Source organism: Triturus cristatus, chromosome 7 (assembly GCF_964204655.1).
Source record: "Triturus cristatus chromosome 7, aTriCri1.1, whole genome shotgun sequence".
Lineage (NCBI taxonomy): Eukaryota > Metazoa > Chordata > Amphibia > Caudata > Salamandridae > Triturus > Triturus cristatus.
The window spans coordinates 1,375,989,709-1,376,005,397 of NC_140590.1; the positions used below are offsets into that span (position 1 = coordinate 1,375,989,709).

The 15,689-nt window shown below is 43.2% G+C and overlaps 1 protein-coding gene across 2 annotated transcripts in view; it reads right to left on the reverse strand.

Annotated features, from left to right (window-relative positions):
* The window catches only part of PIGU (phosphatidylinositol glycan anchor biosynthesis class U), a 193,634-nt gene that overhangs the window by 26,385 nt on the left and 151,560 nt on the right, over positions 1-15,689 (reverse strand). For both annotated transcript variants that reach the window (XM_085619097.1, XM_085619098.1), the window contains exons 8-10: positions 14,518-14,672; positions 13,140-13,283; positions 10,836-10,960 (exon numbers count right to left, since the gene is read on the reverse strand). In XM_085619097.1, coding sequence (XP_085475223.1) covers positions 10,836-10,960; positions 13,140-13,283; positions 14,518-14,672 — 424 coding nt within the window. The remainder of the gene's footprint in view (positions 1-10,835; positions 10,961-13,139; positions 13,284-14,517; positions 14,673-15,689) is intronic.

A 15,689-nucleotide genomic window follows, 5' to 3' on the forward strand; every position in this document is an offset into this window, starting at 1 on the left:
CCGGAATCCAGTGAGTCTCAGCAACGCTGTGTGCGTGTGCTTTGTGCAGCCTGACCTTCGTGATGATTGTCCTGTGATCGTGTGCACCCGGAGTCCAAAGAAGTCTTAGTGACGCTGTGTGCGTGTGCCTCGTTCAGCCGGACACCTTTGTGAGGATTGCCCTGTGATTGTGTGCACCCAGAGCTTAAGTGAGTCTCAGCTGTGTGCGTGTGCCCTGTTGCAGCCTGAGACCTTTGTGAGAAATTGCCCTGTGACTGTGTGTCCCGGAGCAGTCGTGTTCACTGAGTTGATCCACAGCGTGACCAGAAGTGCATGGATCGTCATTGCCATCGGCACAGACTGGCATCCCCAGACGAGCTGTGGGAATTCACCCCCGCCGGCCCGAGCCTGCCTTTGCCAAGGAGAGACCTCGAACCATCACATTGGGGGTCCGTGTTCCACTGCCCAAGATCAACGAAGTCACACCGGATGCCCAAGCCGCGAGGAGAGGAGAGTGAGATCGCACCCCCCAGGTAATGCTCAGCGAGCGTGCATGTGTCGCCGTCTGGGGCAGGGTGCGGTCTCCGAGAGAAACACTCGCGCCTTTCCCATCTTTTCAGCGCAAACCTCTGCTCAAGTTAGTATCGCGGCCTGTACTTGCCGAGGAGTGGCAGTACCGGGGCCAGAGTGTGGAGCTGCACTTTGTTTTACACCATACCCGTGTTGCGGGCATATTTTGGTAGTAGCTGACCGCGAGTCAGTACGGGTGGCAAAGAGTCCATCCAGAGCACCGCGATCGGTGCCGGAGTACATTATTGTTGGCATTACGAATTGCCTGATTGTAACATTACGCATTTAATTATTTTTGCATTACAAACGGCCTGATTGTAACATTACGCATTGCATTATTGTTGCATAACTAACTGCCCGATTGTTGCATTACGCATTGCATTATTTTTGCACTACAAACTGCCCGATTGTTGCATTACGCATTGCATTATTTTTGCACTACTAACTGCCTGATTGTTGCATTACGAATTGCATTATTTTGGCATTATGAACTGCCTGATTATTGCATAATGAACTGCATTATTTTTACATTACAAAGTGCCTGATTATTGCAATACGAACTGCATAGCATTGCATTAGGACTCCATTGGATCATTGAAAATTGCTCATTAATACTGCAAGAACCTACCAGGGCTTACTGGCCTAATAACCAGCAAGGTGAAATATTACAAATACGTATATGTTGGATCTTTATCGTGTGGTCTCATCGTATTTCTTTTTATATAAACATATAATTGTTTTTATGAAACTCGTGTGGAGTCCATTTGTGGTGTTACCATTGGGTTACTGAGAGCGTGGTTGCAAATACTTTACACATTTGCCTTGGAGATAAGCCTGGCTGCTCGTGCCAAGCTACCGAGGGGGTGAGCAGGCGCTATCTGAGAAAGTGACCTTCCTTTCCCTGACTTAGATGCAAGGGTCTCTATTTGGACTAAGGTACCTACCTCAGCCAACTAGAGACTCCCAGTTCTAACAGTGAACAACCGGATAGGTGGGGCTACGCCTAGAGAGCATGCTGTGGCCATCTTCTCTTTAAATCTCTCCAAGACCAAGTCTGCCTTCTTTCCAAAGAGCCAAGAGCCTTTAAATAGCATTTCTATTAAGGATTGCTGGATGACATTTGAGAAAACCAGTGGAGCGAATCAATGTGTGGTCCTTACTGCCCTACCGAACAGTTATTAGAGCCCAGCCAGAATGTAAGGAGTTTTTTGCTGCATTCTGGCAGTTTGTAATGTGGTGCTGTGAGGTTGGCCCGATGTTATCAGGGACTGAGAGAAAAGTGTCCACTACTCTTTTTCTCAGCGCATACGAGTACTTTCTCAGGAGGCAGCTAGAGTTGACTGAATTGAGTGCAAGGCTGGCAAATGAGAACATGCGCTTGCAAAAGTCTCCATTCATTTTGATTTCCTATTTGGTTGGGTAGTGGGGAACGCGTATAGCTGGGGATGAGCCTACTCATAGACACCTGCACCACAAGGCATCCTGAGGTGGTGAGTTGGATGAGGAATTCTGGATTCCCAGGAGCAGATCTTTGCCACCTTGCAATTTGTCCACTGACTGGAGTGCAAGATTCTGGCTTTATCTAGGTCCCCATCAGCATGGTTGACAAGACCACATTAAAAAGGTGTTGAACTTTGTACCGGATCTGGATTCGGTTGAGCGGAGCTCAAAGATGGGGCTGGCATCAAGTCGAGGTTGAGTGGCACAGTCTGCGTTGCGGATGCATCCGCTGCCGGTAACCTGAATGGAGGCCGCCGGAGATCCATAGGGTTATATAGGGTAATTTTCAGCTCACAGAGCTATTGTGGCATCGTAAATGGCCTGGGAAGGCTGGGGAGCTTCAGAAGCAGCACCAAAATCAGCTTTGAACGGGGGATTGACTCCATGACCTAGAGCTACTAGGGCTATGGCATGACTCAATGCTGCGAGGACGAAGGACGAACGACGTTCAAATTTCTTGTGCGTTTTATATTTCTTTGACTTACCTGAGCTACGTGTCTTCGACAATGATCAGTCGCGAGATATGCCTCTGAAGTGCATCCACACACTCATCAAATTCCTTTAGAGTTCAGAGACTGCAAGTTTGAAAGGAGATCTTGCCTTAGAAAGATTTGCTATGAAGCCATTAATATTGAATGCAGTGAGCCACTTTCTTGAGTTAGATTTGAGTTGTTTGGATGGTAGGATGAGTTAAGTCTTTTCTCGGTTGAGACTAAAGTAATTTAATAAAATCCACTTCTCTAGACTTTGAAGGCAATCTGAATTTTGGGATATAATCAAGGAGGGAGATCTTCAAATAAATGTGAGGATAGTTTAAATAGTAATGAATTAAATAATTCACTTCTCCATTAGAATTATCAGGCCTCCATGAACAAATTGAACCATAATGGAGCTAAAATATAAACCTGGGATGCACAATCACAAAATAAAAACAGAGTTCACAAACATTTGAGATATTTTCTTTTGAGGCTATCGAGCCGATAAGTTCTCTCATCTTAGCAGGACTGAACTACTGGAATTCAGCATGTACAGGGAATTCTAAAAGAAATTGATCAAAAGAAAGTTACCACTGTTCTATCAGGAAGCCACACTGTCCCTGAAAATTGAAAAGCACGACCAAAATGTAAACTCTGAAAGTGATTTATCAACTACTGATGGAAGCGAGAATTAAGTTTCAACTTCTTTGTAGCATCCACAAAGCACAATGGAGGGAAAGCCTGGCAAGTATGCTGAACTTTAACACCTTGCTCCATTTCCTACATACTTCCCAGAGCACCACATTACTCAAAAGATGTTAAAGAGGATAAAACACAGAGATGGTTCAAGGTCCATAGCTTTTTAAAGCCCAGAATGTGACCTTAAGGAAAAAATCCAGCCACCTGTAATTCAGAAAACTCCTAAAAATATAGTTCTTCAGACTGGCGCTTCAGAAATGCCTCGAGTATGTGGTAGTAACCGATAAATACCATGGACAAAAGTCTCAGGTTCATCGTTGAAACAGGCTCTGGGACTGTAAAAAACAGACATTCTAAAAAGTTCTGGGACTTCACTCCAGGGTAAAGAGTACATTTGCTGTCAGTCATCCCTAAAGTGTGTCCTTCTGTAATGATACAAAAGAGGATGAATAACCATGGGATGGAATACGGCTTGCAGGAATTACAAGCATTTAAAAAACATTGACTACTCAAATCCCATTCATCATTTGCTGTTATTTTTCTGAGTCCGCCCTAAGGTGAAGGCATGAACGCCGAAGTATATACTAAACTTTGTTACGCTACGTTTTGGAGGACTTCACACGCTAAAACAAGGGAATGGAATGCTAGCCTGAAAAATGACAGTGCCTCAAAATTTATAATCAATTCCTTGGGTCTTCAGAAGATGCACAGAGATAATGAATTATGAGCTCTTGATTTTTGTGACCTACACTTTAATGGGAGTCTTCTATTCACCGATGTAACTAATTATTTCTGAGCAGCCACAAATAATCTTTTACTAACGTGAAATGTTTGACTGAAACCAGCAGGGGCGTAACACAGGCCCCCGCAGCGGGGGGGGGGGGCACACGCTCCAGGGGCCCCCTCACTCTAAGCGAGGGAGACGGCTGGGCCTGCAAGCAAGCCTCTTCAGCCTCCCCAAGTCCCCATAAATTAAACTATGCGCGCACGCCACGGTGACGGCCTCTAGGCCTCCAAGTCTTCCCTCTCATTCTGTCTCGCTCCTCAGTTAGTGAAAACCCAGACTTCAAGAAAGGGCATCACCCTCTCTTTCCTCCTTTCGTTTATTTGCTCCCCTGTGAAATGGATCCAAAAAAGAATAACATTTCTGCTGGAAACGCTGTCTTTTTCTGACACAAGTGCAGCCTCAGGGTGGAGAGAAATAAAACATTCCAAATGTGAAAAATAACTAATTAAAGCAAGACAGAGTGGTTGCAAGGTGGCCAGATTGATTTATTTACACCTAAACACATTAACGCCACTTTACAGTGTTTGCCAGTGAAGGGATACTTTTGTTTACTCCTCTCTCTTTGAACAACATTGTTTTCCCTGGGTGGCAAAGTGCACCTTGCCTGGAGGTACTGAAATACCTGCTTGATGGGTGAATTGGAAAACAAAATGTGTACAGCGACAGTGTGTTCAAGAATGTGCTCTTTTTAAACCATACCTGTGTTTTGAATGAATATAAGCAATGGGCACTGAAACGGGTCTCTTCCAGGCCCTGTAGTCATGGCCTTACCTTTTCTTGCAAAATCACTCACTAATTTCAGAAAAATGAGTGTAAAAGGAAAAAGGTAACCATGTTGTTCCTGATGACATTTCACATGCTTTACTTAATCTTGCATTCCCTATGAGTGTTTGCTTTTTCTAGGATGTTGTCAAGTTTTTTTAGGCAGCATATTACTCTTGTCTAGTGCGTAATTAGAATCGAGTCACATCCAGGTGTTTATAACGGGTCAGTGCAGTGCAAGTTTCTCTAAGTGGGGCATTATGGTGTTCAGTGGGGGGCAGGATGTGGCGCTATGGTCAGAGCTGCTGAAGTGGAACTGGTGAACCAGGTTCAGCCTTAATGACCAGGCTCCCAGACCACTCTCCTGAGGGAGCACATTCCTGTGCTACACCTTAGAAGGCGCCGCAAAAGCCCTGGTGTCTTAGCACCAGCAGGTGGACCCTAGCGGTGGCAAGTGTGGATTAACCTTGAAAGCCTGTCCACCACTATCCATGAAGTTCACCTCCAGTCTTGGGGACAGACCTATGAAGCAGCACACCATAGAGTGGCAGTGATTCTGTCACTGAGGTCACAGGACCCTTGAGCATGGTGGCTCTAGGGCAGTGCGACCGCACCGGGCGCTAACTTCAGGTGGGGGCGTCGTGTTTGTAAGTATATTATGGTTTTAAAAGCACTTGCTGCCTCCTTCCTGGCCTCCAACATTTTTGGGCAACAATAAAAATGTCTTGATAACTCCAGTGATTAATGTTCTTAGTAGAGAGAGATGATGTTTTGTCTAGTGGAAGGTTTGACTCATGAAAAGGAATGGCAGAGGTGTAATGTGCCTGCTGCTAAGAACATGTGCCATGCATATGAATAGGTCAGTGGGTTACTGCTTTTGTCAGAGAGACCCTATTGTTACTTGCAGTTAATACGTTAAAATCCTAACATAGAACAGTGAGCTATTAACTGTCATGTAAGAGGTGCATGCAAACTCCAAGGTATAAATTAGAGCGTTATCGTTTTCTCCCCAGTCTTCGATTATCCTAATGTTGCAAAAAAGGGTTAATTTGGGTAGAAATCAATTCTGATTATTAAAGAGAACCCCTAACCATGGTATTGGGTTTTTAATTCTGAGTTTGTGTTTCTGCAGACCAATCACTATTAAACTATGCTGCCTACTAGTATGGTTGTCATGTGACTCCTACACCTTGTAGTCCTTTGTCTTATGCAACATTTCCTACACAGTGATTTACACACATATGAATGATTGTCTCTGTGTAATATGTGTGATGTAAAGTGCTATGATACCCTACACTGGTATTAGTGGTGCTGTACATTTTCTGATACGTTATTATTTTTAAAGTTTTACACATGCTAACAGTCTCTGCAAAGATTTTTCCTTATTAGTACTAGTGGAACATACAACTGCAGCAATGAGAAAGGTGACCAGTCAACCTTTGCAAAGGGCCTTCCACTTCACAGCAGCACAAGTCACATTTTTTAGTAACTTTTGATGTGTTTGAGCTATAAACAATTTATTAGTTAAAATCCTCAGATTATGCAGCAGATGATGTATTATGTGGCAAATATGGCAAAGCCATAGTTATGTGGAAAACATTTGCAAACTAGGATATTTTGCCATTCATGTTTGAACTCTCTCTCTAGGCATCCTGAAGCTGGAAAACTCCTGCATCCATCCCAAACTGGGTTTCGCCTCTCTCAAGCGACTGAAACAGCCTTACTGGCAGTCGCGGAAGACTCTAGAAGGATTCTTGATGCAGGTGGTTCTCTAGCCGTGATACTGTTAGAGCTCAGCGCAGCATTTGATATGGTTAATCACCGTATCCTAATGCATCGACTCAAAGATCTAGGTGTGACCGGATCAGCCAAGAATTGGCTGTGCTGTTTGCTCGAGGGTAGATCCTTCCAGGTCTTCGAGGGCGAGGCAATTTCAAGGCCTAGGCCCCTTTATTGTGGAGTGCCTCAGGGGTCGTCCCTGAGTCCCACTCTCTTTACGGTTTACATGGCTTCTCTCACAGACATTGTTCTACCCTTTGGGGTGCATATATTTACATGTGCCGACGACACACAATTAGTGGTGGCATTCAACTACAAAAGCAGTTCCCCTACTTGTCTTGGCCCATGCCTCAAGGAGGTGATGAGGTGGATGTGCCATTCCCATCTAAAACTGAACGGTGATAAGACCGAGCTTATGTTGCTCGGTAATCCCTCCTGCTTCCAGGTTTCCTCTATCTGGCCAGTATGTATGGGCACTGTGCCTATCCCCAAATCAGAAATAAAGCGTTTGGGTTTCTGGCTTGATTCTGAGCTTAGCTTTTAAACCCAAGCAAGGAAAGTTGTTGACTCCTACTTCGGTATTCTAAGACTGCTGCTTAAAGTGTTGCCTTTGCTACCCCCTCAAGCAAGAAAGCTTGTGGTCCAGGCACTTGTCTTATCCCGCCTGGACTATGGCAACGCTCTTTATCTCGGTGTTCCCTGTGCGGTCTTTAAGAAACTTCAAATCATGCAAAATTGTGCCGCAAGGATTCTTGAGGGTACTCCAAGCCGCCAGTCAGCCAAAGCTGCACTTAGGTCTTTACATTGGCTTTCTATTCAGGAAAGAGTCCACTTTAAAGCCCTCTGCACCACCCATAAGATGCTAGGGGGTGTGGGACCGGCTATCGTTTCTTCCTTTGTCCAGCCCTACCAAGCCACCAGGCGGTTACGTTCAAATGACCTCCACCTGGCGTCTGTTCCCAGAATCAAGAGGTCCAGAAGTGGCGGCCGGCTCTTCTCTTACAACGCCGCTAAACTCTGGAACTCTTTACCACTTCAGCTACGTAAAGAGCCAGACCACACCGTCTTCCGCAGGAGGCTCAAAACCTGGCTTTTCCCTAATTGATTGCCACAGCTTAGTGCGGTTTCTGCCCTAGCGCTGGGATGCCTTCGGGTAACCATGCGCTTTATAAATGCTATTTCATTTCATTTCATTTCAACTGCTCTTGTAGAAAAAGGGAGGAGAAGTGCTGATGACAGAAACTCCATGGCTGGGAGACAAATGGCTTGCGATTCCACTTTTAAGGATATTTGGGACATTCTGTGATTGGAAATGTATCCCACTTTGTGAATGTATTTTAATGTCAATAACACATATTTAACCTTAAATAAACGTGTGTATCTATTGGTTAAATTAAATAATGTAATAAGCTGTAACCGGTCAGTGAAATGGGAAACAAATACTAAAAATTGGGATATTTTGCTCTTTCTGCCACACCTCTCACTCCACCAAGTGACCCAATCTATTGGTTATTCCCGCCCTCCGATTCTGCTGCCACAGTTCCCCTACTTTTTTCCCCCCACTTCGACCACTGCCTGGCACTAACATGCATTAGAGACAACTGTGGGCTTTTACCACTGGGTCTCTTAGAGAATGACACCTCAGGTCCATACACGGGGGCTAAACACAGCACGTTTCTGGGTTCTCCGCACAACGTGTTTGCTATTTGACGCCAGACTTCTGCAGCTTGTGTTGAGGAAATTAAACATCCCCTTGTGCTTGTATAAAACATAGCTGCCAAGTGGCATTGGCACCATGTTGTGTCCATTCGTAGCTTTTATCCAACAACCCTTTGCATGCTGGAATGTTTAACCTCTTACTTAGATGGTCACAGCACAACCCCCAGAATGCAAGGCGCTGTTGGCTTAAAATCCAGGCCTGGCTGGCGGTGTCACACGTGACAATAGAGCCATTTGGAGGCAATGGTGAATCTGTAATTTAGCAGGCGTGCCTATACTCTTAGTAAATTGTAAATGCAGCCAGGGTTGACACACTGAGGTCTGAGGCCTCTGTTTGTTATGAACTAAGGCCCAGTCTGGTGGTTCAGGTCAGTCTTTGTGAGGGAAGCTGCTGGACTTGTTTTTACCATGCACTTTGAAAGTATTTTCACCTTGATGCAAGAAGAAAGTTGGATTGTTTTACAAAACATGCTTGATTTTTGTATATTGCTGGACTGGTGATTGCTTTATTTTGCACTTTGAAAGTATTTGCACTTTTTCGTTTGCTTTACTAACTACAGTTTGTATAGATTGTCATTAGGTACTTGCTGATATGGTTTGTTTTTATTCAACATGCAGTGTTATTTATGGTGTTGCTTGCACTTGTCTGTAATACGTGTACCTTAAATCTTGTATTTACCATTGTTTACACTACAGAAATGATAAATTAAAACAGACAAACATCTGCATCAATGTTCTGAAGCATCCAAACAGTTTTCTTCCTCAGCCTTGTTTGCCTGCCTGTTTTGCAGTGCTTACTAATAAAGACATTATGATTGAAATTGCTTCCTCCGTTCACGTTCTTATCATGGACAACCCTTGACAGTTGCTAGTGTTTGGCATGCAGATAATTCACCAGTCTATTTCTCTTGACGTTCGCAGGATACTGAGTTATAGCTTTTGTACTTCTCATGTATATTGTCAGTCGAGTTTTTATGGAATTGCAGGTTTCGGTTGGTCTTTCAAAGTTTCAAGGTATTGGCAATTCTATTTCAGACCCTTCATAGTTGTTCTTTGTTCTTCAGCCATAGGCAGTTCCTGAGACAATAGGACTGCTCCTTGGCATTGTTCTGATTGCTGCCTCAGTTAAATAATCTGCTTTTGACAGAATTGTTACAAATGGCATAGCTTGTATGTTAAGAGTGTTTCCCACTTTCTCATTAGAACTTAGAGAAAGACAATATAGAGGCATTTCATTTAAATGTTGGAGGTTTCAAATCAAAATATGCTAGATTTCTGGGTGGTAGGGCAAAGTGGTAGATGGAGGGCCGTGCCGCCGGGGGAGGGTGGGGCCCCCTCCATGTGCTTTGCAGGGGGGCCCCCTCAAGTTTCATTACGCCACTGGAAACCAGCGGCTAATAACTTACATTAGTAAATATATCGACATCTTTTTCTCTTACTTAATAGTGATTCGAAATTGAACTGAAATGTTCTCTTTTCTTTTTGACCACTTCTTTCCCACAAATAGCAAATGAAACATCTTTAAACATGAATTGTGAATTCAGAGACTAGATAGATATCTATTATACACTGTTTAATGGATCGGAACACCCCACCCCCAACACTCCCCAAAAATACAAATAAATATTGGATTTGGCATAGTGCAGGGCAGTCAAGGTGGTTGAGGCGATCAAAAAAGTGACTTATTGCATTTCAACTCCCTATGATTATTTGCTATCCTCTAAAGACAAAAGGGCTGAATGAAATCACACCAAACTTAGCATGAAAGTAGAAATTTATTTGGGGAAAGTGCCTTTGCTTGATGTGGTGTAAATCTGTGCATGAGTTTGAGGAATTAGCATCACAAAAATCTGATGGGTGGCCAAAGGGCAAGCCCAGAGGTCAACCATAGCTGCACAACCAAAGCCCATTGCTATGGGAGTAGGACAAGTTGGGTGTAGGGCAGGCAGTAGACCAGTCCTTGCAGCCAACCTCCACTATGTACGGCTAAAAGCATAGGTGGCGGTCTGCTTGTGGCAAGTTGGAGCTGAGCCTGGCTGAATGCTAGGCCTTTTGGTCACCCCACACGCTGTTGCAGGATGGGGCTGGCCACCAAAAAACGGTGTGGCGCAGGGCCTGGTCAAAGTTGCACGCAGTGGGAAAATAATAATTCCCAAGAAGTTAGATATTGTAAATCAGCATTATAAACCCATACATTCACTGACAAATCTAGAGGTAAAGTGAAATTATGATGAAGATTGGTTATGGCACCTTAACTCCCACACCAAATGCAAAGCTTATGACTACATAATACTTATACCTACCAATAACAAAAACATCACCATAACTTGTAAAGTGTGTTTTTAAAATGACACACACAAACACACACACACACACACGAAGCAGATTGATAATCCTTGTTCAATTGCAGGCAAAACTTTCACTGCTTAAATCAAATATAGATACACAATGTTCTAAAGTGTAAGTGTATTCTGTAAAGCACTAGAAAACATATTTTTATCAAAATAAGCGAAACCATGTCTTTAATAAAAGACTGGTAGTACGTGAGAAGAGAGGGCACTTACATCTGTAAAGATGGCTCCACATTGGAAGAAAGGCCATATACAGGGCGACATCCCCCACCGTTGGATAAGACTTAAAGATGGAGATGATGGCTATTTGAAGAAACATCAGGAACACTGGATGTTCCCTGCAAAGAAGAAAAATAGCATGCGTCTCATGAAACAAACAAACCACCTTAGAGAAATTATTTAATTAATAATTAGGTGCCTAGCGCTTCAGAAGGAGTAGTTACATTTACTTTGGGAAGCAGAAAAAAATGAATCCGAGAGGTATTTCAATTTATTGATGACCACCTTTAGAAAAGGCCCCAGTGTAAGGAGGACTATGATTAAAAAAATACATTTCGAATCAGACTCTTAGCCAGCCCAGAACCTCGTACAACTCACTTTCATGCTCCAATTTTCCCTCACTCATCAACAATAGCGGATTCATTCATCAATCATAGCTGACAAACAATAGTTTATTCAATACTCATCACCTCAAGTATGAAGTGATCATAATAAAAAAAAAATATTCAATAAATATTCCATTTACTATTTTGGAGAACAATGGCATCACAGGGCTGTTGTTGAAGAGAATCGGTGATTAAATTAAAATTTGAATTTTAACTGCACTCTTGACAAATAGGTGCAAATGACTACCAAACAGAACATGGGTGACACCATTGTCAGTGTTCTCAATGTTGAAATAATCCATGCTGTAATCACTTTCGTAGTCTTTTAATGGCATTGACAAGCTACGTTTGCCATTTTTCAATTAATTGATGGACATCCACATAACAATTTGAGATTTTTTCACAATCAAGGGATTTGTACTATTACAACCCTATGAACCTCTTTTTCTGTTAAATAATACGTGGCTGGTGTTCTAACCAGTCCCTATACTGAAATTACAAGGTTTTATGGTGAGAATTGGTTGTGAGACATGTGCGACCTGCTGGGAACTTAATCTAGCGAAGGGAAGTGGCAGGAAGAAAAGCAAGAAGTGGTCTGTATGTTGGAAGAACCTCCGGGATTGGGTGCAAGAGATATACACCTGGTACACTTTCCTATCCAGTTAGAGGCTGGAGAACTAAGTAATAGGACTGGAAGAGAAACAGACTGCTGATGGCGAAACAAGAAAGAGGGGAATTCGTCCAAATTACCACTTTGCCCATGTGGAGATAACGCTACAGCAGATCAAGCTAAATAATTGCATCCCAATAGTCCTTATCCCCAAAGAAGATGCAATTAAAACAATCTTAAAAGTGATAATATTTTAAACTTTCTAAGAATCAATAAGAGAGCGAGGAAGAAAAAAGAGAAACAGTTCAATTCCCCTAGGTATAAGTATAATTAATCAACAAGAACTGGTCCCCAGAGATAACAGGGAAAGGTATGTGTACGTAAATTCTGATTAGTTCAGTGAAAAACCATTAGGTTTTTTAGGAAAGGCCTCACCCACCAACCTAGTTGGTGGCATGCTTCATCATCGGCCAGTACCATCAGAGCTGGAGAGTGGCCACGGAGGTCTCTGGTAGGAGTTCTGTCAACTGCTAATGGTATTTTGACAGACCACCGCACTCCAGACTCATGGAGCCGGTCCCATTAATTTATGGAGATTGGATTTAAGAGGGACACCCCCTCTGCCAGTTAGGGCACCTTAGCGCGTGCCACACATAGACGGTTCTAAACACTCTGCTAGACTCTGTCTTTTTCACTTCTTGCACTTTGGTCCTGATGAAAGCCAGCACCAGTATCTAGGGACTGGCTGAAACATGTTGACCCCACAGGATGGTGGTGGCCATTGATACCTCCTGAACCATCCTTCGCCTTCCTTTTAATACTGCCCATGGCCCATCATTAAACTAATTTACTTGATATCTGGGAGCATTGGGACAGCTGTTTTTAAGTTACACATGCACTTCACTTGCATGGAGAAGCGGGAGAAGGAAATCTGGATAGTGAAAACTCAGAGCAAGTAGTTATTGTACCTCTGGAATGGTTGGAGGATGCATGTGCATTCTAAAAAGCCCAAACTCTAAATGTATCAAATATTTCATAAATCATACTAGCTTTTTTGATTGATATATAGTAGCCATTTGCATAAGATCCTTTAAGTGACACAGAAAGATTGGCCAAACATATTTTCAGTACCCCAAGTAGAAACAGGTACTGTGCGATTTAACAATACTGTGATTTCTCTGGTTAAAATCCACTGAAAAAGGTGCAAGGTCTGATGACTGGGCTTGCCAGTGAAAGCAAAAAGCATACACCGGTCTCTCTTGTGAATTAATTAAAAACAAGTTAAGAAACAGAGTAACTTACTTTAACTTGATGGATAACGGAATGGTGTAAAAAAAGGCGTTGATCTGGAACACGAAGACGAAGAAAAGACTGAAGTGTTCAAACATCTCGGCAAAGAAATACCAGAAAAGTCCAATATTTGGTGTCAGGTCTGGGACAGAAAGGCTACAATAACAGAAAAAAGATTAAAGGCATATAAAATACTTATACAGAAGCCGTAGTCCCATCACCATATTTATCTACAAAGAGCTATGCCACCTGAGTGTCATCAAAGCACTCATCAACATCCATTCAGAAGCTTTTGGTTTGGATTTCAGCGCACACAATGGAGACAGTGGAATATAAGATAACAAAGGGCGTATAGCTATGAGTTCGGTACTTCTTCATTAGTTGCCTCCTCACACTAAAAGCACCAAGACATCTCATGAACTATCTTTCTGTTGCCGACAATATTAGGTTATGCACATACCCCCAAAACTGTGATAATCATGGGGTGGATGACCGGGGGGGTCTCTACATCCATTTAAAAAAACACAATAAGCTTATTCTACTGAGGACCTAATATGGCATAAAAATCCCCTTGCATTGAGGATGCATACAGGTCTATATGCACAGCCAGATTAGGTTTGATCCAGTCCAGTAGGACATGAAATCAGTTGAGCATAAGCTAAAATTATCATTTTGTATTCTGCGACTTAATCTAGTTGCCACCTTTAGACATGGTCATCTTTGGCATCCATGTTGTTTCTCCAATATGCCTCCAATTATTAAACTTTACTGAACATTAAATGGGAATTGGGGTGAAAAAAAAGGTTTTCCCTAACGAGGTGCAAACCATCAATGGCTGCTTGCGCTATATGTGTTTTTACTAACTAGCTTTGAAGCGTCTTAAAATATATATATCCCTTTCAACTGTTAATCGCAGACCTTGGAGCAAATTGTAGAGGTCCCAAGTAGCATTAGTCTGTCTGAAATCGGTCAGTATCTCCTCGGATTTAAGGAGTACTATCAATAAAAACGTGGGGGTGAACAGCATTTGTTTTTTCATCAACAATAAGATAGTGGGAGCGTGGAGACCTCCCCCCCCCCCCCATATTTTCCTTCTAATAGGGAAGATTGTTACTCATTGCCTGCCTGGTATCACTTGCCTACAGTTCTCACAATCCACTCTCCTCTTAATAAAATAAAATATTTCACTGTTTCTGTAGTCTCCTCTCAACTTTTCAATGCACTTTTGGTGAAATCGTACCCATTTTCCCTTCCACAAAAATGCTATTTTGCACATATTTTAATGGCAAACAAAAGATGTTCAACTGGTTAAAAAAAAAATCGAAATCATTTTTTCAACTCATTTTTTTTTACCACAATCCAAATTCATTTCCCCATCTGTGCTACTTACATGAAGCCATAGACAGCAGGAATGAAATCCCAGGAGTTGAGGAGGAAGAACGAAAGACAGATGAGCACCACCAGACTTCCCAAGAACATGACAGTGTACTGCACAGTGTAAAGCCAGAACTGTCTGCTACTCATCTTCACAGGGATGAACTGCCTCTTGAATTAAAAGAAGCACAAGGTATAAGAAAACCAAAGCAATGAGAAATGGGAAAAACATTTGATTTTAAAACTAATAAAGCTAACAAGCCAACTTTATAACTCATGCCAGTACGAGCGCGCAGCGGACGCGGTAAGAGTGCTGCTAGCTGCGCTGCTCGCACCTTTGAAGAAAATTGCACTTTGCACATGCATTTTAATTTCGTGTTTTAACTTGCACTGAATATTGTGGCAATATTGTGGAGGGTGGTGGGGAAACAAACAGACTCACCTGTGGTGTTCTAACGCTGCCCTGCACCCTGGTCTGTCGCGGCAAGTGCCGATCGAACGGAGGGTGGACCTTGGGCCATTACTCCTCCCCCCTCTCCCCTCACTTCCGGTTCACCGGGGTTAAAGATTCATGGCAGTACGAGCGCGCAGCGGACGCGCGCAGCGGGCGCGCCGGTGGCGCGCCGAAGGCGTGCCAAAGGCAAGCCCATCTGCGCCCGTCCGCGCTAAGGACGTGCCTAAGGCAGGAAAATCTGCCCAAACAGTAACTATACTAAAATACAGCTCCGAGGCTTTAAGGTCTCTCAACGATAAGAGTGAATGCAACCTTCAAGTTGCCCCGGATAAATTATGGGGTGCTTACACATGTTACAAGTGTAGACAGGCGTTTCTTGATAGCCCCACCACAGTGATCAATAAGACGAGCCCTCCCATTTCAACTCGCAAATTCAAGTTGCAAGGAGGACTTATCACTCAGTAAACACTGTCACGATATCAGGGACTCAATACTGGACATGCAGCTCGATTTCTTGTTCATTACGGAATCTTGGCTGAAAGAATGGTCCAACCCGGACATAGCCATCGCACTTCCTCCTAACTACAATATTTATAGGAAGGACAGGACAGATGGCAGAGGAGGTGGACTGGCCATCATCATTCGTGACTCTCTCTCCTGCTCCACTCTAGACCTTGCCTCCTTCAAAGGCGCAGAAAGCCTAGGTTTCTGTATTTCTCTGGATGCCTCACTGT